Source organism: Molossus molossus, unplaced genomic scaffold (genome assembly GCF_014108415.1).
Source record: "Molossus molossus isolate mMolMol1 unplaced genomic scaffold, mMolMol1.p scaffold_m16_p_3, whole genome shotgun sequence".
Taxonomy (NCBI): Eukaryota; Metazoa; Chordata; class Mammalia; order Chiroptera; family Molossidae; genus Molossus; species Molossus molossus.
The window spans coordinates 54,242,829-54,266,521 of record NW_023425366.1 but is presented as its reverse complement, the minus strand read 5'-3'; the positions used below and the strand labels follow the sequence as shown (position 1 = coordinate 54,266,521).

General features: G+C 40.5%; 2 protein-coding genes across 2 annotated transcripts in view; one reads left to right on the top strand and one right to left on the bottom strand.

Moving 5' to 3' along the window:
• Positions 1–20,473, bottom strand: part of CMYA5 (cardiomyopathy associated 5) — a 95,249-nt gene extending 74,776 nt beyond the window's left edge. Inside the window, exon 1 of the mRNA XM_036279078.1 lies at positions 20,260–20,473. Within this exon, the coding sequence (XP_036134971.1) occupies positions 20,260–20,408 (149 nt within the window). The 5' untranslated portion in view covers positions 20,409–20,473. The remainder of the gene's footprint in view (positions 1–20,259) is intronic.
• Positions 1–23,693, top strand: part of MTX3 (metaxin 3) — a 760,898-nt gene that overhangs the window by 233,059 nt on the left and 504,146 nt on the right. The gene's annotated exons all lie outside the window — the stretch shown is intronic.

The window sequence follows — 23,693 nt, the reverse complement described above, 5'->3', positions numbered from 1 at the left end:
GGGGTGGAGACATCATGGGGTAATGATGGAAAAAGCACTGTCCCCCTCTGAGAGACCTGGGTTTAAGGCCTGTCCTCACCGCTTACTAGCTGTGTAAGCTTGTGCTGATGACTTCCCCTTTCTTTCCTGAGCTTGGTCATCATCATTTAACAAGTAGACTAATATCTACAGTACTTCATAAGGCAGCAGTTCTCAACCTGTGGGTCGCGACCCCTTTGGGGGTCGAATGACCATTTCACAGTGGTCGCCTAAGACCATCGGAAAACACAAATTTCCGATGGCGAGTCATAACAGTAGCAAAATTACAATTATGAAGTAGCAACAAAAATAATTTTATGGTTGGGGTCACCACAATATGAGAAACTGTATTAAAGGGTCACGGCATTAGGAAGGTTGAGAACCACTGTTTTGAAATTATACGTGTAAAATACCTTGTCCAATACTTGGGAAATAACAAATCTTTCATATGTCCAGTCTCTTCCTTTTCCTTTATAATATTGAATTAATCTTATGAGGTCCAAAGTTGGAGGATCTCAAATCCACTTTGATTTACTAATAAGGTTGCACTTAATTAAGACAGAACGCACCTCTTTAAAAATGATTACCGCCCAGCCGGTGTGGCTCAGTGGTAGAGCGTTGACCCATGCACCAAGAGGTCGCCGGTTGATTACCAGTCAGGACACATGCCCAGGTTGTGGGCCTGATCCCCAGTGGGGGGCATGCACAAGGCAGCCAATTGATGTTCTCTCTCATCGATGTTTCTGTCTCTCTCTCTCTCCCTCTCACTTCCTCTCTCTAAAAAACCAGTAAAGAAAAAAAAAGAACAAACACCCTCAAGCCTGTTTCAATAGAAGGGGATTTTCTTAAGGAAAAAGAGGTTTCTCATGGAATCCAAGGGCAACAGGTATATCCAGGCCTCTCAGGGAAGAGGAAACAGGAAAATCATCAGGTCTCTAGGCTGCTGCCAAAAGGCACTGTCAGAGTCTACAGAATTGCCTTGGAGATCTTAGTTTTCCTTTGTCACAGACAATTATTCCCTAAGGAGATAAAAAGATAAGCCAAAACCCAAAGCAGAGCCTCTGGCTTTCTGAAAGAGTGTTCTATTGCTTCTCCCTCTTCCAATCTCTATTCCAGAGAACAAAGAGAAATGGGTGGGAAAGCAATACCTCACCTTTAGCGGTTGGCATGACATACTGTGATAAAGGGCGGAGCCCTTCCTGGGTGACAGGATCAAACAGCTTTCATTCTCTTACATGTGGGTAGACAATAAGGTGTGCTCACAGAATTCTGAGCCAGTGGTATTCCTTGTAGGTGCTCTTAGGTGAGTTGTTTTAAAGTTTTAGAAACTCACTTGGGTTGTTCTGCATTCAGAGTCCTACCCTTTCTCTCAGAATCAGGTCTCCTCCCCACCCATCTTCCATACTCTGGGCTCCCTGCCATGACAGATAGCTTTTATTACCTTTTTTTTTTTCTGGATACCATCTCAGAGACTAAATTATGGCCAGCAATTTTAGCTAATGTTCCTCTTGGACAGTTTACAAATGTAAACTTAAAATCTTCCTTTTTTTTTTACTACTACAAAAATTAACTATTTAATAATTTTCAAAAAAAGATAAAAACCAATATTCTATCACAAGATATTAGAAAGATCAAAATAAAGTTGAATAGATTTCCAAAACATTCAGACCTGTCTGCAAACCCTTCTTTCCTAAAACTAGCTAAAGAGAATCCGTGTCTCTATTTCCAAGTCAGAAAAGAGAATCTGACACTACTGGAGTCTCATTTCTCCCTTGACCAGGCTCACAGTCATCACCTTGTGAGTTGCAGCACAATTCTCAAAGGAGGACTGACCTAGGTATACAGACTAAAAGATCAGAAGGCAACTATCTTTCTGATAATAGCAAACAGATAGTTAAGAGATTTCAATAGAGCTTTGAAACCCCACAGCAGAGATGCCAAGGTGTGTAAGACAGGTCACGTTGAGGCCTAAATTAAAGACCTGTTCATTTTTATCATACAATGGAAAGTCAAAGCTAGAATAAACAGTGATAGATTCAGCTGCTATTTAATGGGAAAAGGCACTTCAACATCATATGGTTGTATTTGGTCATTGCTCTGTGTTGTATTTTCAATTAAATTTCTTATGGAAATATCTGGTTGATTTGTTCCATTGTTTAAATAAAATGTTATATGTCCACAAAAAAAGCAAAATCTACTGCATCATGTGTTAAATGTTCCAAGGAGCAGGAAATGAAACCTGAGGGGAGTCTAGTTCAGTGCCTCATGCTCTTCCAGTAGACATGTGACATCCTTTTTGATAGTCCAGCATCTGACCTCTCTTCCCATTTGGTGAATTCCCCATCTGATGGGTCCTGTAGGAGACAGAGCTGCCAATGCCAGATATTGTCCCAGTGATGACCTTCATATCCCTTCCAGACTGACCTGAGCTCTACCGATGAAAGAAATAGATGGTGGAAGTAGCAATAGTCCTAACTGTGACATCTAGTGTTCAATAGTAATGGGGACCATTTCCTCACCAGAACACTATATTTTAAAAACAGATTTACTGAAATATAATTCACATGCCATACAAGTCACCCACTTAAAGTGTATAATTTATTGGCTTTTAGTCTATTCATAAAGTTGTGCAACCATCACCACAATCAACTTTAGAACATTTTCATCATCCCCAAAATAAACCCCACACCCCTTAAACATCATCCCCCAATCCTCCCCTCCCACCTCCATCTCCTCAGCTCTAGGAAACCATTAATCTACTTTCTCCCTCTGCAGATTAGCCTATTCTGGACATTTCTCGCAAATGAAAACATATAGTATGTGCTCCTTTGTGTCTGGTTTCTTTCACTTAGCATACTGTTTTCAAGGTTCACCCATGTTGCAGCATGAATCATACTTCATTTCTTTTTATGGTCGACTAACATTCCTTTGCATGAATATACCATATTTTCTTTACCCATTCATTAGTTGGTGGACATTTCTATTGTTTACACTTTCTGGCTATTATGAATAATGCTCCATAAACATTTGTGTACAAAGTTTTATGTGGACATATGTGTTCATTTCCATGGGTATATACTTAGAGTGGAACTGCTGTCACATGGTAACAAGTGTTTGAGGTACTGTCAGATTGTTTTCCAAAGCAGATGCACAATTTTACATTCTCACCAGAAGTGTATTCTGATTTTTCTACATCCTCACCAGCATATATTATTATATTAATTGCCTTAAAAAATTTTTTTTCTTTATTAATTTTAGAGAGAGAGATAGAAACATTGATGAGAGATAACATGATTGGCTGCCTCCTGCATGCCCCCCACTGGGGATTTAGCCCACAATCTAGGTATGTGCCCTAACTGGGAATCGAACCAGTGACCTCTTGGTGCATGGGTCGATGCTCAACTACTGAGCCACACTGGCCAGACCCATTTGCCCATTTTTAAATTGGGTTATTTGTCTTTTTATAATTAAGTAGCATAGTTCACCAGACCAGTTCAGAGACATGGTCTTAAGAACTGTTTCTGGCTACCAAAGCCTACTTTTCCACACTTCACATGATTTTATGGGCTACCAATACCCTTTGAATAAAGTCATTTTCTACTTAAATCAGTCATAATTAGGTTCTATTGCAATTCAAAACCCTGATTGACACAGAGTCTGGAATGCAAGGCAGCACCCCTCATCTAGAGAAAATCACTTACATAAGCCTTTACTGGCAAATGGAAACCTGTTCAGTGGCAGTGTTGGGTTTCCGAATTCATGATTCTAACCCTTAAACTATGCAAACTCAATCCAAGGGAATTTATGGGATTGACAAGGAGAAACTTTGGCAGGTTGAACAGCAAGTAGGAACTGGAGCGGAGATAAATAGAAAGAAAACTAAGCAATGGTTGCCTTTTCTTGTTATTTTCCCCCAGGATAAAGTAGGCCACTGATTCTTAATGATAAGGCCCTGATTTTCCAGTCCTCTCTCTGCCTTCGTCCTGCAGCCTTAGAGATTGCATAACCCTGCATCTCCCTGCCAATGAGGTTGGTATCTAGAGCCTCTACTGGGATTTTCTTCCAAAGAGTCAAGTATGTAAATGACGTAAGAGTCCTAATTCTAGCAGCAGATTTAACTACACATCTGGTTATCACACAATTTTAGTTTATATATCAACACTACTGACCTTGAGTCAGGAAAATAAGAATATCACGACTCCCTCCCAGAGTTATTAGTGATCTGAGGCAGAAGGTTTGGAGAAAGTGTTCTCTGTTCTCTGCAATTTCCTGGGTAATAGCCTTGGCTCACCTCTCTGAGCGGGACAGACTAAGCACAACAGTAATGCCAGTCTGCCTTTGGTTTCCCCTCACTCCTTTTCTAAACACCTCCTCTCCCCTATCTGATGCTCTCTTCTTCCAGGAGAATATCTTAGACCCTGTACTTAAAGGGATTTATTTGAAAGGGAATTCAATCTAAAACAGATGTTGATAGGTTAAATTTATAGTAGGCAGTGAGACAGGCATGAGCAGAGTAGGAATGATAGGCCAGGTATGGAATGTCACCAGGGCGGACATGTTGCTAGTCATGTGGTAGACCCTTTAGAAGAGGGATAAGGTAGCTGGAGAATAACCTCATATGATTCCCAAAAGCCCTTGCACAATACTTCTTAAGTGTTCAGCACTCAAGACAATGAGGTTGTGACCACATCAAATAATTTTAGGAAAAAAGCCTGGTGGTGGTGGTGGGAGGGGGGTTGCCTGTTGACCACAGAAACAGAGTTTAGGTCATACTAGAGATAACATCTAGGCATCAGTTGTATTTCAGCTCCAGGCCCAGAAAGCAACAAGGTCAGACAAATGACACCATGGCTGCGTCAGGACTAATGACCGCCTGACCAATCAGTGGAGAACATGACCCTGAAAGGACACAACTGGAAAGCTGATAAATATTCCATTGAGATAGAATGTCCCCCTGGGACATTCCTAAGATCCCCAACTTTAGAGAGAGGATAAAAACCCTGAGGACAGAGGACACAGAATCCATGTGCTCTCTGGCTCTCTCTCTAGAGCTGCCCGCCTTCTTCCTTTAAACATATCTCTTTGCTTTCTTTCTCCTAAGCTCCAAGGGCCCCTCTTTTGCCTCTAGAACTTGTTTCCTGAGCCCATGCAGCCCAGCTGGCTCACTTCTTCTACCTCTGTAACTTTCTAAATAAACCATATTTGTATTGGAATCTTAGCTCCAAATTTTTTTTAGCTAGAACTCAAGTACCAAGGTTGATGAACTGAGATCCCAAAGCCAGTAACACGCGGCACGGTTTCACCACAAACAAACAATGTGCTCTAAAAGGTGTTTGTATTTCTATGTCCTTGATCTCTCTATACTGACTTGCAATTTGCCAAATTCAAAGACCACTTTTCAATTCTCATTCTTCCCTTTGTTGAGGCAACTAAGAAAAAAAATGATTTAAGAGAGAAGATATTAATATTGCAGCTCTGAGACAAGGAAATCTGAGATCCTTGGGATGAAATGTTTTGTGGTGAGACTCAACCACTGATTCATTCAACAACCATTTCTTAAGTACCTACTGTATACAACACACTGTTCTGGCTGCTGAAGATGCAGCAGAGAAGAGAAGCAAGGCAGCTACTCTCACGAAGCTTCCTCTCTAGTGGTGACAATAAACAGTCAATAAACAAAAAGATACCATTTCAGATAGTGATAGGCATTATGAAGAGCAATGTAAAATAGGGAGTAATGTAATAGTGATAGATGTGAAGAGAGCCCTCTAGGCAAGGCAGTTGAGGAAAACCTCTTTAAGAAAGTGACATTGGTTCATAGCACTACAGGCCTACCTCAAGAAACAAGAAAAAGTTCTAATTGACTGTCTAACCTCACAACTTAAAGAATTAGAAAGCAAACAAAAAAGAAAACCCCAGAGCAAGTAGAAGGAAGGAAATAGTAAAGATCAGAGCAGAAATAAATGACATAGAGACAAAAAAAAATAATTCAAAGGATCAATGAAACAAAGAGCTGGTTCTTTGAAAAGATAAACAAGATTGATGGACTCTTAGCTAGACTCACCAAGAAACAAAGAGAGAGAACCCAAATGCTCAAAATCAGAAATGAAAGCAGAGAAGTAACAACTGACACCACAGAAATACAAAAGATCATTAACAGCTACTATGAACAATTATATGGCAACAAATTCGACAATCTAAGCAAAATGGACAAATTTCTAGAAACACACAGTCTCCCAAAACTGGACCGGGAAGAGATAGAAAACTTGAACAGACCAATAACAGCTAAGGAAATTGAAGAGGTAATCAAGACTCTCCCAGAAACAAAAGCCCAGGCCCAGATGTCTTCACGGGGGAGTTTTACCAAACATTCAAAAAAGAACTAACACCCATTCTCCTCAAACTATTTCAAAAAATTCAAGAAGAAGTAAGACTTCCAAACTCATTCTATGAGGCCAGCATAATTCTAATTCCAAAACCAGAAAAAGACACCACAAAGAACGAAAACTACAAGCCAATATCCCTGATGAACATAGACGCCAAAATCCTGAACAAAATACTAGCAAATCGGATCTAGCACTACATCAAAAAAATTATTGAGCATGACCAAGTGGGATTCATCCCAGGGATGCAAGGCTGGTACAATATTCGCAAATCAATAAATGTGATACACCACATAAACAAGATGAAGAATAGAAACCACATGATCATATCAATAGACGCTGAAAAAGCATTTGACAAAATCCAGCATCCATTTCTGATAAAAACGCTCAGCAATGTGGGAATAGAGGGATCATATCTCGACATAATAAAGGCCATATATGAAAGACCTACAGCCAACATCATACTCAATGGGCAGAAACTAAAAACATTTCCCTTAAGAACAGGAACAAGACAGGGATGACCACTTTTGCCCCTCTTATTTAACATTGTACTGGAAGTCTTAGCCACAGCAATCAGACATGAAGAAAAAATAAAAGGGATCCAAATTGAAAAGGAGGAAGTGAAACTGTCATTATTTGCAGATGACATATTATACATAGAAAACCCTAAAGACTCCATCACAAATCTACTGGACTTAATAAATGAATTTGGCAAAGTAGCAGGATACAAAATTAACGTCACAAAATCGACGGCATTCTTATACACCAATGATGAACTCACAGAAAGAGAAACTGAAAAGACAATCCCATTTACCATCGTGGCAAAAAAATTAAGATACCTAGGAATAAACTTAACCAAAGAAGTAAAGGACCTATTTCCAGAAAACTACAGGAAATTGAAAAAAGAAATAGAGGAAGATATAAAAAAGTGGAAGCACATACCTTGTTCATGGATTGGAAGAATTAACATCATTAAAATGTCCATATTACCCAAAGCAATCTATAGATTCAATGCAATCCCCATCAAAATACCAATGACATATTTCATAGAACTAGAACAAATACTTCAAAAGTTCATATGGAACCAAAAAAGACCCTGAATAGCCACAGCAATTTTGAAAAAGGACAAAGTAGGTGGGATCACAATGCCAGATATCAGGTTATACTACAAAGTGACTGTAATCAAAACAGCTTGGTACTGGCACAAGAACAGGCATATAGACCAGTGGAACAGAACTGAAAACCCAGAAATGGACCCAAGGCAATATGCTCAATTAATATTTGACAAAGGTGGCAAGAGCATACAGTGGAGTAAAGACAGCCTCTTTAATAAATGGTGTTGGGAAAACTGGACAGCTACATGCAAAAAAATGAAACTAGATCATCAACTTACACCATACACAAAAATAAACTCAAAATAGATAAAAGACTTAAATGTGACCAGTGAATCCATAAAAATTCTAGAAGAAAATGTAGGCAACAAAATTTCAGACATCATACGCAGCAGAATTTTCACTGATACAATCACCTAAGGCAACAGAAACAAAGGAAAAAATGAACACATGGGACTACATCAAACTAAAAAGCTTCTGCACAGCAAAAGAAACAACCATCAAAATGGAAAGGCAATCCACTGTATGGGAGAACATCATTGCCAATGGTACATCAGATAAGGGGTTAATTTCCAAAATATATAGAGTACTCACACAACTCAACAAAAGGAAGACAAAGAACCCAATTTAAAAATGGGCAGAGGAGCTGAATAGACACCTCTCCAAACAGGACATACAAATGGCCAAGAGACATATGAAGAAATGCTCAACATCACTAATCATCAGAAAGATGCAAATTAAAACAATGAGGTATCACCTCACACCTGTCAGAATGGCCGCCATCAACAAATCATCAAACAAATGTTGGCGAGGGTGTAAAGAAAAGGGGACTCTAGCCCTGGCCAGTTTGGCTCAGCGGTTAGAGCGTCGGCCTGCAATCCAGAGAGACCCGGGTTCGGTTCCCGCTAAGGGCACGTACTTCGGTTGCAGTTTGTCCCCGGCCCTGGTTGGTCATGAGGGTGGCAGCCACTCGATGTGTCCCTTCACGTCGATGTTTCTCTCTCTTTCTCTCCCTTCCTCTCTCTCCCTCCCACTCTATCTGTACAAAAAATGGAAAAATATCCTCGGGTGAGGATAAAAAAAATAAAAAGAAAAAAGAAAAGGGGACTCTAGTACATTGCTCGTGGGAATGCAGACTGGTGCAGCCACTATGGAAAACAATATGGTGCTACCTCAAAAAATTTAAAATTGGACTTCCAGTTGACCCAGTGATCCCGCTTCTAGGAATATACCCTAAGAAGCCTGAAACACCAATCAGAAAGAATGTATGTACCCCCATGTTCATAGCAGCACTATTTACAATAGCTAAGATCTGGAAACAGCCCAAGTGTCCATCAGTAGACAAATGGATAAAAAAGCTGTGGTACATATACACAATGGAGTACTATGCAGCTATAAGAAAGAAAGATCTCTTATCCTTTGAGACGGCATGGATGGACCTGGAAAGTATTATCGTAATGAAATAAGTCAAGCAGAAAAAGACAAATACCACATGATCTCACTTATATATATATAATGAATATAACAGTCTGAGGAATAGGGTAGATCCAGAAACACAGAAGTAGGGTACAGACTGACAACCCTCAGAAGAGGAGGTAGAGGGGGGTAGGAAGAGATAAACCACAGAACTTATATGCATGTATGCATAATCAATGGACATGGACAACAAAGCCGGGGACGGGGCAGGTGGGGATGGGGAGGAGGGTGTCAATGGGGTAAAAAAGGAGAAACATCTGTAACAAAAATAAAAATAAGTAAATAATAATAATTTTTTAAAAAATAAAAAAAGAAAGTGACATTGTAATAGAGTGAAATGCTCAGTCTCTCTAATTCCATCTAGTTCAAGCCAGCCTTCTTCCCAAGGCCTTCAGGCTGATAGCTCCTGCTTTAGACATGACAATCATTCCAGGAATTCTGCTTGGGGCTTGAGTTTTTATGAAAATAGCCCTTCCCTTTTTCCCTTCCTTTGACACAAAAGAAGGCTGAACTCTGTACTTTTTTTTTTTTCAAATCCTCACCCGAGGATATTTTTCCATTTATCTTCAGATAGAGTGGGAGACAGGGAGAGAGAGACAGAGAGAAACAATGATGTGAGAGACACACATCAATTGGTTGACTCCTGCATGATCCCAACCAGGGCCAGGGACCGAACCGCAACTGAGGTATGTGTCCTTGACTGGAATTGAACCTGAGACTCTGGTCCACGGGCTGATGCTCTAACCGCTGAGCCAAATCAGCTTAGGCTGAACTCTGTACTTTCTTAAGATGGATTTGAGGAACTACTGGGTCTCCCAACTTCTTCACTGGCACTTTCTCAATCAGTTAACCTTTCCTTACTCCAAACTCTGATGTTTTGAGTTTTGGCCTTTTGAAAGGTCTTTTTGAACTGAGGGGCTCACGAACTTTGAACTGGTAACAACATTTATTCTGAAACCTGAAGAGTGGACTGGGGGAAGAAGAGTTCCAGGGGAAGAAAACAGCATGTGCAAAGATCTGGATGCAGGAACAGGCTTAGCATGTTGGCCGGAATGTAGTCAACATAGCAAAATGGTATGAGATGAACTGACAGAGGTAAGTAGATCAGGTAGGGCCTTGAAAGCTGTACTAGAGATGCAGACAGGTTAAGTACCTTGCCCCAAGATACATGGTTAGTAAGTGGCAGAGCTGAGATGATAATCCAGATCTTTTCAATCCTGTCAGATGTTCTTGAAGTGGAGCCTAGTTTATGCCCAAACTGGTACTGGATAAAGAGGTGATTTATAGAAGCCCGTCTTGGAGTTCCCAAAACTTTAAGAGACAAAGACCATTGTCTCACTCAGTTCTCATTCCCTCTTGAAAAAGCAAAAAATTAAACAAACAAAAACAAAAACTAGATATGAACATTTTAAAGTGCACTATGCTAAATCCAATATAAATTCTATTAAATTAAGCCCTGCATTTTATAAATATTATGGTAAATACCTATTAAACATTTATCATATGATCCCAAAGAGCATGTAGAGGAGTTATTTTGGTGCTGCTATGTTTGACCTTACGAAAATTAATCACACTGGATTGACTAATGTCTATTTTTAAACACAGGATCTACTCTTCCTATTACACATTAGAAAACTTAATACAGCTAAGGTGCTGCTCAGGATTAGCTGCTACATAGATTTTCTGGGTCTTCTATGCTTTGCTTTTAAAATTAGAAGCAAATAAAAAAAATTATTATTATTATTATTTTTAATTCTCACTCGAGGATATTTTTCCATTTATCTTCAGATAGAGTAGGAGAGAGAGAGAAAGGAACATTGATGTGAGAGAGACACATCGACTGGTTGCCTCCCACATGACCCTGACCAGGACCAGGGACCCAACCGCGACCGAGGTACGTGCCCTTGACCAGAATCAAACCTGCAACGCTTTGGTCCACGGGCCAATGCTCTAACCGCTAAGCTAAACCGGCCAGGGCAAAAAAAATTATTTTTTAAAAGTAAATGTATACTCCCAAAAGCAAGGAAATGGCTAATAAAGGCCAGATAGATGTGTGTATTATACCTAGCATACCTACTGTCTGACACCAGGTAAATTGCTCAATATTGTTAAGCCTCCATTTTCTCTTCCATAATATGGAGATGAAAACAATGCCTATGTCATAGAGCTATTGTGAAAACTATTCAAAATAACAAGTGACAGTGCTTGAAATAAAGTAATTATTCCTTGAGTGTTGGATTCCCTTCACTTCTCTGTGTCTCTGCTCACTCATCAGAAACGTGAGCGTGTCAGGGATACGATGCTAAACATCCCTTCTGGGATAAGCGTCATCAGCAGCTAGGCTTTCCTGCCAGGCTTGGGCCACAGGACAGTGGAACCTTCTGCTGGAGGTAAACAGAGAAGTGCTAGCAAGACAGACCTGGAGACTAACAGAAAACTCCCAGGGGGATGAGTAAGGAGGCTTCAGGGACTGGGACTTGAAGGGTTGGGGTTCTAGTACACCCCTACCTCAGCTCCCCAGCCCCAATCATCTCACCAGTGCATTCCTTTCAACTATTCATTACTGGTGGTATTATTTGTTTACTGTCTTTCCTCTCCAGAGACCAAACTCTATTATAGAGATTAGGAAACCTGTTTTGTTCCCTTACTCCACATACATCGCTGTCCACACAGTAAGCCCTTGATAAATATTTGTTGAATGAATGAACCTCTTTTCTTACAGTAGATGCATTTCTAAAATTGGAGGTGTCACGAGTTTAGCTACACCATGTATTGCTGCCTCTGCAACCATTTTGTTTGGCCAAGTGGCCTGCAGGGGTCCTAGGCTGACCCTAGCCCCTCAATCAAGTGCATGCCCTAGATAACAGGCAGAGCCACAGGCAAGTGTAAGTTTCTGATATGACTTTTCTAACAGTCCTTGTGATCAACAGTCTCCCCTACATCACCTTCCAGCACATTCCATCTGCATGCCCCTTAGGTAAGAACCCTGTGGAGCTTACCCAAACCCTGTTAGTTTTGGTTTGAATTGACCTATCCAGCCTTAGCCTAGGAACCCCAGAGCACTCCATCCATGAACCCTAATAATGGCATGTGTCCCAGGTCCTGTGGATCTCTCTACCTGCACCCTGTCTTGGCCTCCCTGGGTGGCTCCCTAAGGTATGCCATATACTTCCTCCAGGACTTTTAAGTAACAAACTTCTCTATTTTGATTTCTCTTGTGGCCTTTTGTGGAACTGAGGGTCACCATCGGGCACCCTATGCTCCACTTAACAAATGTTAATTTAACAAAATCATAATAGGGGGAATTAATTTTATTTACAAATCAATAATTTCAAGTGCCCTAGTGAAATCAGCCTTCAAGAGGAAATTTGTGTTGAATATAAATTCCTTGTTAGCCTGTGGAGTTTTTTTTTTTTTTTAGATTTTAACTTTTTAATTTATTTATTTTTGTAGGAATATTTCTGTTGTTGTTGTTGTCTTATCTTTATTGTTGAAAATATTACAGATGTTCCCCTTTTTTCTCCCATAATCTTCCCTCCTCCCCGTTCCCACCCCCCTTGCCTTCACCGCACTATTGTCCATGTCTATTGGTTATGTATATATGCATATTAGTTATTTGGTTTATCTCTTCCCATCCCCTCTCCCCACTTCTTAAAGAGAAGCATACCCAAACTAAAAAAAACATAATGGGCCTGGCCAGTGTGGCCCAGAGGATAGGGCATCAGCCCGCACACCAAAGGGTCACAGGTTCAATTCCTGGTCAAGGGCAAGTGCCTAGGTTGCATGTTTTATTCCTTGCCCTCTTTGAGGTGCATGCAGGAGGCAACCAATCGATGTGTCTCTCACATTGATGTTTTTCTCTGTCTCTGTCTCTCTACCCCCTCTCCTCCCTTCCACTCTCTCTAAAATGCAATGAAAAAAATATCCTCAGGTGACGATTAACAACAACAACAACAACAACAACAACAAAACCTAATAGCTCCAAGGAAGGGCTTTGAGCATTCAGGGTTTGGTGGACTAAACAGCAGCATCAATTAATCTTCCCACATATCTTGGACTTTATCAGAACTTTTCTTTGGGCAACAAACAAAGCCTATTCTTATACTTCTATGACCTGGCTCAAGGGTCCGTCTAAGGGAGGCTTCCCAACAAGTCACAAAGTGGGAATGATGACGGGAGACACCCTAATTGAGAAATCCCTCAGTACTTATCACTGTCCCCTCCAAGCTACTGTGTTTGCAAGTCACTGAACACTGTTAATCCCTGGTAAACAAATAGTCAACAACCAAAAAAATTCTACTTAATCTAACAGGTTCACTATACCAACTAAATTTGCTTCCTGCAAGAGTATGAATGACTTGACATTCACTTGCTCATTCATTTGTTCATTTATTCATCCATCCAGTTATTGATTCTACAAATATTCTGAGCCCAGGAAATCCTGAGTGATTCTGGATGAGGAAAAGAAATCTTAGAGCAGCAATAAGTAGCACAAGAGCCAGAACCAGGAACTAAAAAAATATCTAACTGCATTTTGTGCCTAGCTGTAGTACCTCCTCTACAAAACCTAAATTTCATTTTAAGAATATATGTCTTTCCTCTATTACTTTGTTTATATCTTTAGTCTAGTGCTTATGATACTATGTTGGAGTTAACTCCTTCCCCTCACAGGACTGTGCACTCCTTGAGAAGCAATTGTACCATCCAATCACCTTTAGGTCCTTCATGCCTAGCACAAGTCTAGCACATGGAACTCATCACCAATGGAGCAGTTCTACGGATTCCAGTGAAGCTAATAAATTTCTAGGATTTATCAGGCCTGCCTTGTCCAGTATGGTAGGCGCCAGCCATGTGTGGCTATTGAGTACTTGAAATGTAGCTGGATGGGAGGAATTGAGATGTGCTGCAAATGTGAACACACATCAAATTTCAAATGATTAGCACAAAAAAATACCCCATGAATTGTTTTTATATTGATTACATGTTGAAATAATACTTTAGATATTAGGTTAAATAAAATATTAATATTAATTTCACCTCTTTTTACTTTTTTTTATGTGGCTATTAGAAAATCTAAAATTACAAAAGTGGCTCACATCTTATTTCTATTGGATAATGCTGGACTAAACCAAAGATTTACTATTTCAGTTCAAACCACATCCAGTCTCTTGTGCCTGACTGTCTTCAGTTTTGGTAGAAAGGGGAATTTGGTCATGCTGTCTGAATCGAGTCAAGGCATTCATTAAGTGTAGATTCAGAATATCCAAGGAATATAAGACACTTTGAGGGGACAAAATTTTATCAGTCAATATGTTCTACACTTTAGTAGGTTTGCTGTTTTAAAGAAACAATTAATTCCAGTTCTTACTGTAATCGCCTACATTGAGTCAAAGTCTTACCAAGGGCATGTAATACCCATGCAGCCAACACTTAAATAGCTCTTCAGTCTCTGGCTACAAGTGTCTCTGCTTTATCCTCTCCTCCCTCAGCCTCTGGCACCCTGAGCACTCACCCCTTCTATCTCAGCTCTTTCTACTGACCTTAAAAGGGGGCTGGCTCAAATAACACACTTGTCCAAACTCCGAGGTCAGCACAGCCGGAGAAGACATAAATAGATATACGGAAACAGAGTGCTCCGTAATGATAACAAAGCCATTTACAAACTCCCTTCACCTTCCAGAAGGTTTCCTACAATGATTAAATGTAAATGTCACTAATAATTTTAGTTCAATCTGCTTAGACAGACTTATTTTTTTTACAAGCACTGACAAAGCTGCAATTAAAGGTGACTTTTAAGTATTGGGTACTGCTATGCCAAAAATCCTCTGTGTTTAAACAGAGAAATAAAAATTGAACAACAGAAAATGATCAAAAACAAAAATACTGAAAAATTTCCAAGTGATCTATAGGAAAGACTACAAGATTCAGGCTTCATTGGTCGCCAGTCAGGAAAAAACAAAACCAGTGAGTGTCTATTTACATATTTCCCCCCATAAAGAAGATCATGAGTTTGAAACATTTCGCACAGTGTTTGACACATAGTAGGTATTCAATAAATATATGATCGTATAGGTACTTGCTATTTAAGGGACTGTCGCAGTCACCATGCTTTGTTTTGTTTTTTAAAACCCTGAGTTTAAAAGCTTCCTGGCCTACAAAGTCCGACATGATCTGAAACACAACTGTTTCTTAGACTCATCTCCTGCCACTCTCTCCCTTATTTACTGTTCCAGCAAGCTGACTTCCTTGTGCTCCTCAAACACGCCACACACACTCCTGCCCCAGTGCCCTTGCACCAGCTCTTCCCTTTGCCTAGAACACTCATTCCTCCGGTCTCTACTCAAATGTCACCTCATCAGAGCGGCTTTCCTCATCACTTTATCCAAAACAGCATAAGCCCCACTTATCCTGCTTATTTGCCCTCATATCACTCATTGCCACCTGACAGATTACCTATTTGTTTTGCTTGTCTCCCCAAACTGGAAAGTCACTCCCAGGGGGGCAGGGACTTTGTTCATTTTGTTCACTGCTGTTTCCTTTGTGTCTAGAAAGTGCCTGGCACACAGCAGGAGTTCAGTCAATAGTTGTTGAGTGAATAAATAAACATTAGATTGCAATCCAGACACCTGGATCTAGTCCTAATTCTATCACTAATTAGTTGTATGATTTTGAATAAATGTCCCCTAACACTCAATTTCAGAATCTGTGAAAAAATGAGTTGGAAAAAAATATTTCTAAAGCCTTGCCCAACTCTAAAATCACTGGGTTTTACAGAGCTGCTTTTTATATACAACTTTTATATGAAGTTTTAACAACTCAAAAATCTTTTTCTGATATACATAAACTATGAGTTTTCTGGGCACTTCATTATGATTGAAGACCCTTTTCCAAAGGCCCTGATGAAGGCTTCCCAAATCCTACCAGGCAGGATGGATCCCAGCACTTACTCCCTACTTTGATGTGCTTCATACAGACTTTTACTTCTTCAAATCTCATAACAGTTAATAACATTATTAAACATTATTAATAACATATATAAAACATTATATGTTTTTGTGTTTCTCCACCTAGAATGTGAACACTCTGAGGACAGTAATGGATTCTTAGTAAATTTTTAATCTACAGCACCTTGCATGGTCCTTGGCAATTAGTAGGCATTCCATGAATGTTTAGTGAATAAATGAATACAGGAAAGCCAAAGTGGAACAGGATCATTACACTTATTAAAAACTGAGACCACTCCTTTTCTTCAATGACAAATGATGGGCAGAAGGTAACGCTTCGATGCCAATGATTCATTAGAAAGGATATAGAAAACTAAAATCTACTGGGACCTACTAAAGAACAAGCATGCTGCCCAGTCAATGTGGTTCAGTGGGTTGAGCACTGCCCCATGCACCAAGAGATCACCAGTTCGATTACCAGTCAGAGTACATGCCCGGGTTGTGGGCTTGATCCCCAGCGGGGGGGTGTGCAGGAGGAAGCCAATCGATGTTTCTATTTCTCTCTCTCTTCCTATCTAAAAATCAATAAAACATTTAAAAAACAAAAAAAGAACAATCATACTTATACACATTCACAGAGTTTAATCCTATGACAACCTTATGAATTAGGAGTATTACTACCATTTTACAGATAAGACAACTGGGGCTCAGAGAGGACAGGGAGTCCTCATTCATTCTTTCTGCCCATGATAGAATGAATGGCTAATAGGATTCACACTCAGGGCTGTTCAGGCCATGCTTCACATTTATATTACTGAATGATGTATCAGAAAGGATTTCTCTGATCCAATGTAAGTACTGGCATATGTAAAGGTGAGCTTCCCTGCACTAGAAAAGCATTTTTACAATTAAAGGGTTTTTCCCCTTTGATTCAGAATGGTGGCTATAGATACACTTAATATATATTATTCCTGAAAGGGCGAAACAGAGACTTACAAGCAGATTACACTTTGTGCCTTTTGAATTTTTAAACATAAAATTTATATTTTCTGATAATAAAGTGCATTATCTGTTTGTTACAAAAAAACTGAAAAATACAAATTGATATAGAGAAAAAACTTTAGTCAACTATTATCCCATGACTCATAGACAACCACTAATAACCTTTTAAACCTTAAGGTTAATAAAGTTTACCATAACCTTTAATATGTTATTTATTATGTTAACCTTTATTAACCTTTAACACCTTTTTGTAATACATATTTTATTTTTTATGGTGAGATCATTCTAATTTATACAATATTTTTTCAAATACAATATATGCATTTTCCATATTGTTAGAAATCTTCATAAATAGCATTTTAATAGTGGCTTAATAATATCACACCAAATAGATGCAATAATTAATTTTTCTATTATTATTATTTAGGCTATTTCCACTTATTACTTTTATGTGTCTCTCAATTAAAAAAAATTCAGCCCTGGACAGTTTTGCTCAGCAGTTAGAGAGTTGGCCCGTGGACCAGAGAGTCCCGGGTTTGGTTCCCGCTGAGGGCACGTAACTTGGTTGCAGTTTGTCTCTGGCCCTGGTTGGGATCATGTGGGTGGCAACCACTTGATGTGTCTCTCTCACATCTATGTTTCTCTCTCTCCCTTCTCCCCTCTCTCCCTCCCCCTCTATCTGAAGATAAATGCAAAAATGTCCTCAGGTGAGGATTTAAAAAAAAATTTGTTTGCAATTCAACTTCTGAGAATGGTCTGACCTTTGAGAAAATGGAGACAACTTTTCCATTCAGGAAGGGGGAAATTTCCCACTAGTATTCAAAGAGATGAAGTCTTTCCTTTTCCCCTAATAACCTTTCAATGAAGAAATTAGTTGGAGTCATTCAAGTTTCACCTACAGTAAGGAAGGAAGGCAGTGAAAGTCTACAGGGAGCTTGAAGTAAACAGACCCAGGCTCACATTTTTATTCTCACATGTACTTGCCTTGTACCTTCAGTAAATTATATAAAGCCTCGGTTTCCTCATCTGTGACTGTTCACCTCATAGTGTTGCTGAAAGTGTTTAAAACGATTAAGCATTTGTAAACACAGTACCAAAACTGGCACAGAGTAAATGAGCCTTCTTGTAATTGTAAAATTTTGGTGGGAGAGCCAAGAGGACATCATTCTTACCTCCTATAGATTAGAGAATATGCCAAGTTCTCATCTCTAGTCTCAGAAGTAAGAACTTTAGGCTACATTTATAAACTCACACACAACAAAATGCTTTGGTTTCTGACAACAATTTGAGGTAGGAGAAATGTGAGGTCCCCCAGTTCTCCTAGGAGTTCCTCTCCACTGACATCTCCCTACCTCTAGCTACAGCTACCATACCTGTTCCTCTTGTCCCCACAGTGGTCCAAACCCTAGACATCTCCTATTTCTCTCTCTCGTACTGACTCTCTAATCTGAGTGCCCCTCAAACCCAGCTTTCCAACCTGTCAATCTAATTTTCCAATAACACTAGTCTGGTCTTCTAAATCCTGTTCAGTTTACTAATTTCTTGTTACCAATGTCATCGAATCCAAAATTTTTAAAAATATGATGGTTTTCAAGGCCTCAACCACCACCTACCTATTCCCTCACATTTCCCTCTATTCTACTCATTCTGGTCCTTGCCCTGGTGTCCACCTGGCCATCTGTAGTCAGAGCAGGCTGTTTACTGCAGATAAATCACATTTTTACTTGAAGATTTTGACCTTTGTCAAAGGGCAATGCAACTCCAAATCTTCCCAACTAGCAACACATTCACAGAGTTTCAAGTGGTGCTTTGAGTCACCACTATCAGCAGCTCACATTTCAGAGGAAAAGAGTTTTCAGATTCTCAGGGGTGAGGGAGTAAATTATGTGTGCGCAAGGACATAAGGATCCCAGACACCATTAAGGGGAAAGGTTATAACATTTGGGATTGACAGATCTCCCTGCTCAATATTCCCTATTCCTTGTTCCATTTCCCACCGGTGCTTTCTCTTCTGCTTTTCCTCTCTGCATCTCCTGCCCATTCTGTACAGCACCCAGGTCATGCCCACTTCTCCTCCAGGCAGCCACACATCTATACACTCTCTTCTGACCTTCCAGAACCCTTGGTCTGTCCTCTCCACATTCTCACTTATTTAGTACATAGTGTCACACTCTGCATATTGTTCTCTACCTTGTCCCAAAAGTCCTGCAGGACAGAGACTGCCTGCTTCCCACTTGGTATTTGATTGGTAAATATGTGACCCATATTCCAAACTTATCTGACCGACCATTCACCCTCATCAATGCCAGTCTAGGGCTATTTCAACTTCAGCTCTGCTGGCTTCAGTCAGGCAGCACTTTTAACTCTGGATAAGATGGGCATTCCGAAATCCTGCCCATACATCTTCCACCTACAAAGTAGGCCTTTCTATTGATAGTAATAGAAATAGGAAGAGACACCACTGACAGACAAAAACAAAAAAACCCAAACCCCATGTAAAAAACAACAACAAAACAAACCCCAAAACCCAGAGAACAAATAAAAGTAGAAGTAAATCTAAATAGAGAGGAGATAACTCCTACTTATCTCATTTTAGGGCCTGCATGAAGGGAGGGAGGAGGAAGATCCAAGTGGAGGCAAACCATACGTTTTATATATTATTACCTAATTACATTCACATTCATTGAAACCTTGATATTTGGGACATGCAAAAAAAAAAAAAAAAAAAGCGGGATTTATAGAACTAGGGTTACTGAAACTCATGCTTCTTTCCTCCAAAGAATTTATGGGCCTTTGTACCAAAACAAAGTGCCTTGTAACAACCTAACTCAATACCAGCCATCCAAGAGCGCTCCAGTCTTTTGAAGATTCCAGAGCAGCCTCTGCCACGCCCATCCCGCCCCACCACAGACCCCTTCTCCTCCAGCTCAGGCCCAGGCTTTCAAAACTGTTTTTCTATGCCTTGAGCCAAAAGTCAGCGTGTCAGCACATTCTGCAGTTAAGCAGGACCCAAAGTGAATTTCCAGGAATAAACAAGAGTAGCAAGTCACAAGGAGCTGGGCTGGGAGGCGGAGGGAGTGAAGGGGGAAGGGGGGCGGCAGGGACGAACTTCGCTGCTGCAGGCGGACCTGTCACTCCAGCTGACAGGAGGCACCTTCACCTTTAAGTTCTTAGCAAGGCAGCGCCCCCAGAGAAAGTACTTAGCCCGAGGGGAATGAACTCCGGCGCTGAAGGAGAGAACGGTCTGCGGAGCTGCGCTGCGAAGCACCTGCCGCCAGGCCGCCGCGCGCTCCGGCGCCAGCCTGGGAGAGGCGCACACGCTACCTGGCGTCCGGCTCCTCCTCCGACTCCGTGGCTGTCTCGTCCTCCTCGCCTTCGGACTCCTCCTCGGTCTCCAGCCCTCGAGTGGCCTCCTCGTCCCCGTCGGAGCCGAGGGCGCTCTCGAAGGCGTGGTTGCTGTCGCTGCTCGCCATCGCGTCTTTCCCGGCCGGAGCAGAAGCCGGAGCCGCCCGCGCCGCGCCTGGTGTTCTCCCTCTGAATGCGCCTCTGGCCCGGGCGGGGCGGCTCGGGTTCCCGGCGGGGGACGGGCGAGCCCCGTGACTTTAAATAGAAGGCGTCAAGAAGTTTCGCCACCGAGCTTCTGGGGCCCGGACTCAGATTCTCCGCTTCTCCGCACGTCTGCCAACTTCCCCTGAGTCCTCCCCGCCCGGTTCAGGCAGATCCCTGGCAGGCCCTTCGGAACTGCAGATCACCCACCACTCCAAGGGGTGCCTGGCTCCAAGCTGCTTGATGACCCCTTTATCCCAACCTATTAACTACTCCTGAGCACAGGATTTACTAATTCAGGCACTCGGCTGAGGGTCTCACTTTCATGATGTCCTCACGACTCCGCTGTGTGGAAGGTTTCACTGCAATGCTGGAAAAACTGAGGCTCAACAGAGCTTGGGTAGCTAGCTTGCTCAGGTCTACTAAAGTGACCCAGTGGGAAACAAAGCTAGGTGGCCCATTTTAAAAGCCCAGCTTTGAACCACTATACAGCATTGGCTCTCCTTACTTTTGGAAATCAGTGAACTGTGTATCTTCTTCCTCAGTGGCCCCTGGATTGTTCAGCCAGGGAATCTTTATCTCCACTAACCTTAAACAGCAAAGAGAAATAGTTTTCCCCACATTGCCCAAAGGCTAAATTTTGTCTGAAACTCAACCCAAAGATCCCCAGAACTTTGATTGGACCATGTCATGTCCATGCTTAAAATTCGTCAATGGCTTCCCCCTGCTCAATTGCTAAAGCCTAACCTCAGAAAGATAGACACTGCACAACAGCCCACACCTTATCTGTGTAGGCTCTTCCATAGGAGTCATACGTTCCCAACATTTATCAAGTCACACCACTGTGCCCTTACTTCTGCTGATAAGCTTCTCTCACCTTTATTTACCAGGTTACTCACCACCTTTCTGAATTCCCCAAGAACCCTCTTCCAGATTCCTACAATCCTATATTAAAATCATGTTTGTAGCCCTGGCCGGTTTGGCTCAGCGGTTGGAGCGGACTAGAGAGTCCTGGGTTCGGTTGCCGCTAGGGGCACGTACCAAATAAATAAATAAATAAAATAAAATCATGTTTGTGTCTCTTTCCCTTAGTAGACTTTGTAAATTTGTTACTTACCTTTGTCCCACCATCCCCATCTCTTACAAGCCGAGAAGCTAGCAAAGTACTTAGCACACAGTAGGCACTTAATGAATGCTGTGAACTAAGAGAATAGGACTAGACCTGCTGAGTATGAACAACAGGTAAAGATATAGCTTTACAATACATAAAGATATTCTTCTTTTCATGAGGATGATTTTATGGCTAGAACAGCTAACATTTATTTTTAATTACAGCAAACTTCACAGAGTTGTTAAATATGAGGAATGTAAGTTAGGTCGTAGTCACATTTCATTAGTTTGTGTGCATGCAATAGGTCTGTGGGCAAAGAACTGCAGACAGTGCAGACATAGTACAGAAGCATCAGCTAGTGTGCATGAGAAGGGAAGACAGCAGAGTCCATGGTTCACTAAACCAGGTTGAATAGCAGCAACATTCATTCTCTTTTCCATTAGTAATCCCAAGTGACTGTTCACCTAGGACAAAAAAAGAATTCAATAGCAGCTATGGGAATATGTTAAACACTAATCAAAACCACAGGTAGCCATTGTACATTCCTTCCATTTAACTCAAAATTTCTTGGGAACACTAAAGTCACCAAAATTTAATTGCAAAGCTCCTAGTTCAAATCAATCCAAAATTTAGTATTACAATATAGATTGGACATTTTTAACTTTCTACTCTTAACAACATGCAAGTATATAAAAATGGGCAGGCCAATATAATAAAAATAATTCCAATGGAAAAAAAAAACAAACAGAAAATAAAAGTATTATTCACATGATTCATATTGAAAATAATTTAAAAGGCTAAAAAACTTTCATATAAAAATTTTTTTTCTTTATTAATGTTACAGAGAGAGGGAAGGAGGGAGAGGGAGAGGGAGAGATAGAAATAACGACGAGAGAGAACATAGAGTGGCCGCCTCCTGCATGCCCCACATTGGGGATGGGGCCCACAACCTGGCCATGCGTCCTGACCAGGAATCAAACGGGCGACCTCTTGGTGCATGGGCTGACACAACCACTGAGCCACACTGGCCAGGCTCTTTCATATATTACCAGGCCACTTATCTGACATATTTGACTGTCACATGGTACATAATCTTAGGCTTAAGCTTACTGATTTTGAATTAAGTGTAAGTTTATTAACTTTGATCTATTTTTCAGTGAAACAGCTAAAAAGCAGCAGTAAGATGAGCTGTGTGCAGGGCAAGGGGTAGGGTCTTTGAAAGCTGAGAAAACAGTGGCAGTAAGGAGTCCATACCACAATAAATTCATGGAGGGGGAAACTATATTTGGAAATGTTATAATACTATAGAAGCAGAACACCCTACATACTTACCCATCCCTGAGAGCTGCACAGAATTACTATGTTGTGACTATTGTTTATAATGATTAACCAGTCATCACTAGAATTAAAATCAAAAGATTCTGAAAGAATTGCACAGTGTATAATACATTTTAGAAAAATTTCCAAGAAAAGGAATATATATAGCTTAATTGCTTCAGAAGTGTTAAACATCAGTAATCTAAAAAATTTATCTATGAGGAAAGCTTCATTCTCAATAATGCCAGAGAAATAGGGTGTTGATGTGGTTAGTTGGCTTAACAATGAATGAACCTGATTCCAAGACCCTCTGTATAATCTCAATAATCAAAAGCACAATAATTGGATCCAGTTCAGTTCTAGATGATAACTACAGCCTCAATCTCATCTCAAAAGTAAAGACTTACACAAGTATACACACATACACACAAAACATCAACAATTTCCATATATAAACTTTATTCCCTTTGACATAATACAAAACTTTAAACTTAACAAAGAAAATGAAAATATGCACCTTTTACAAGTCAAAGAAAAGGAAGTCTTAGCATTTGGACTGGTCTGGAAAAAAAATTTTTGTTAAATACCCAAATACATTAGAGGTACAAACTGTGCTACAGCAGGTCTAAAAGAAGTTGTACAGAGTCCTTTTGAAAAAGTTTAAACTGTTTCCAAGAGTACTTTTCATATTTAAATGTACAGGCATTGCCAATTTACAAATATTTACATAACCCCAAACAATCTTAATAACACTGTAGCTTTTGCAGCAGCTGCCACTACTTCT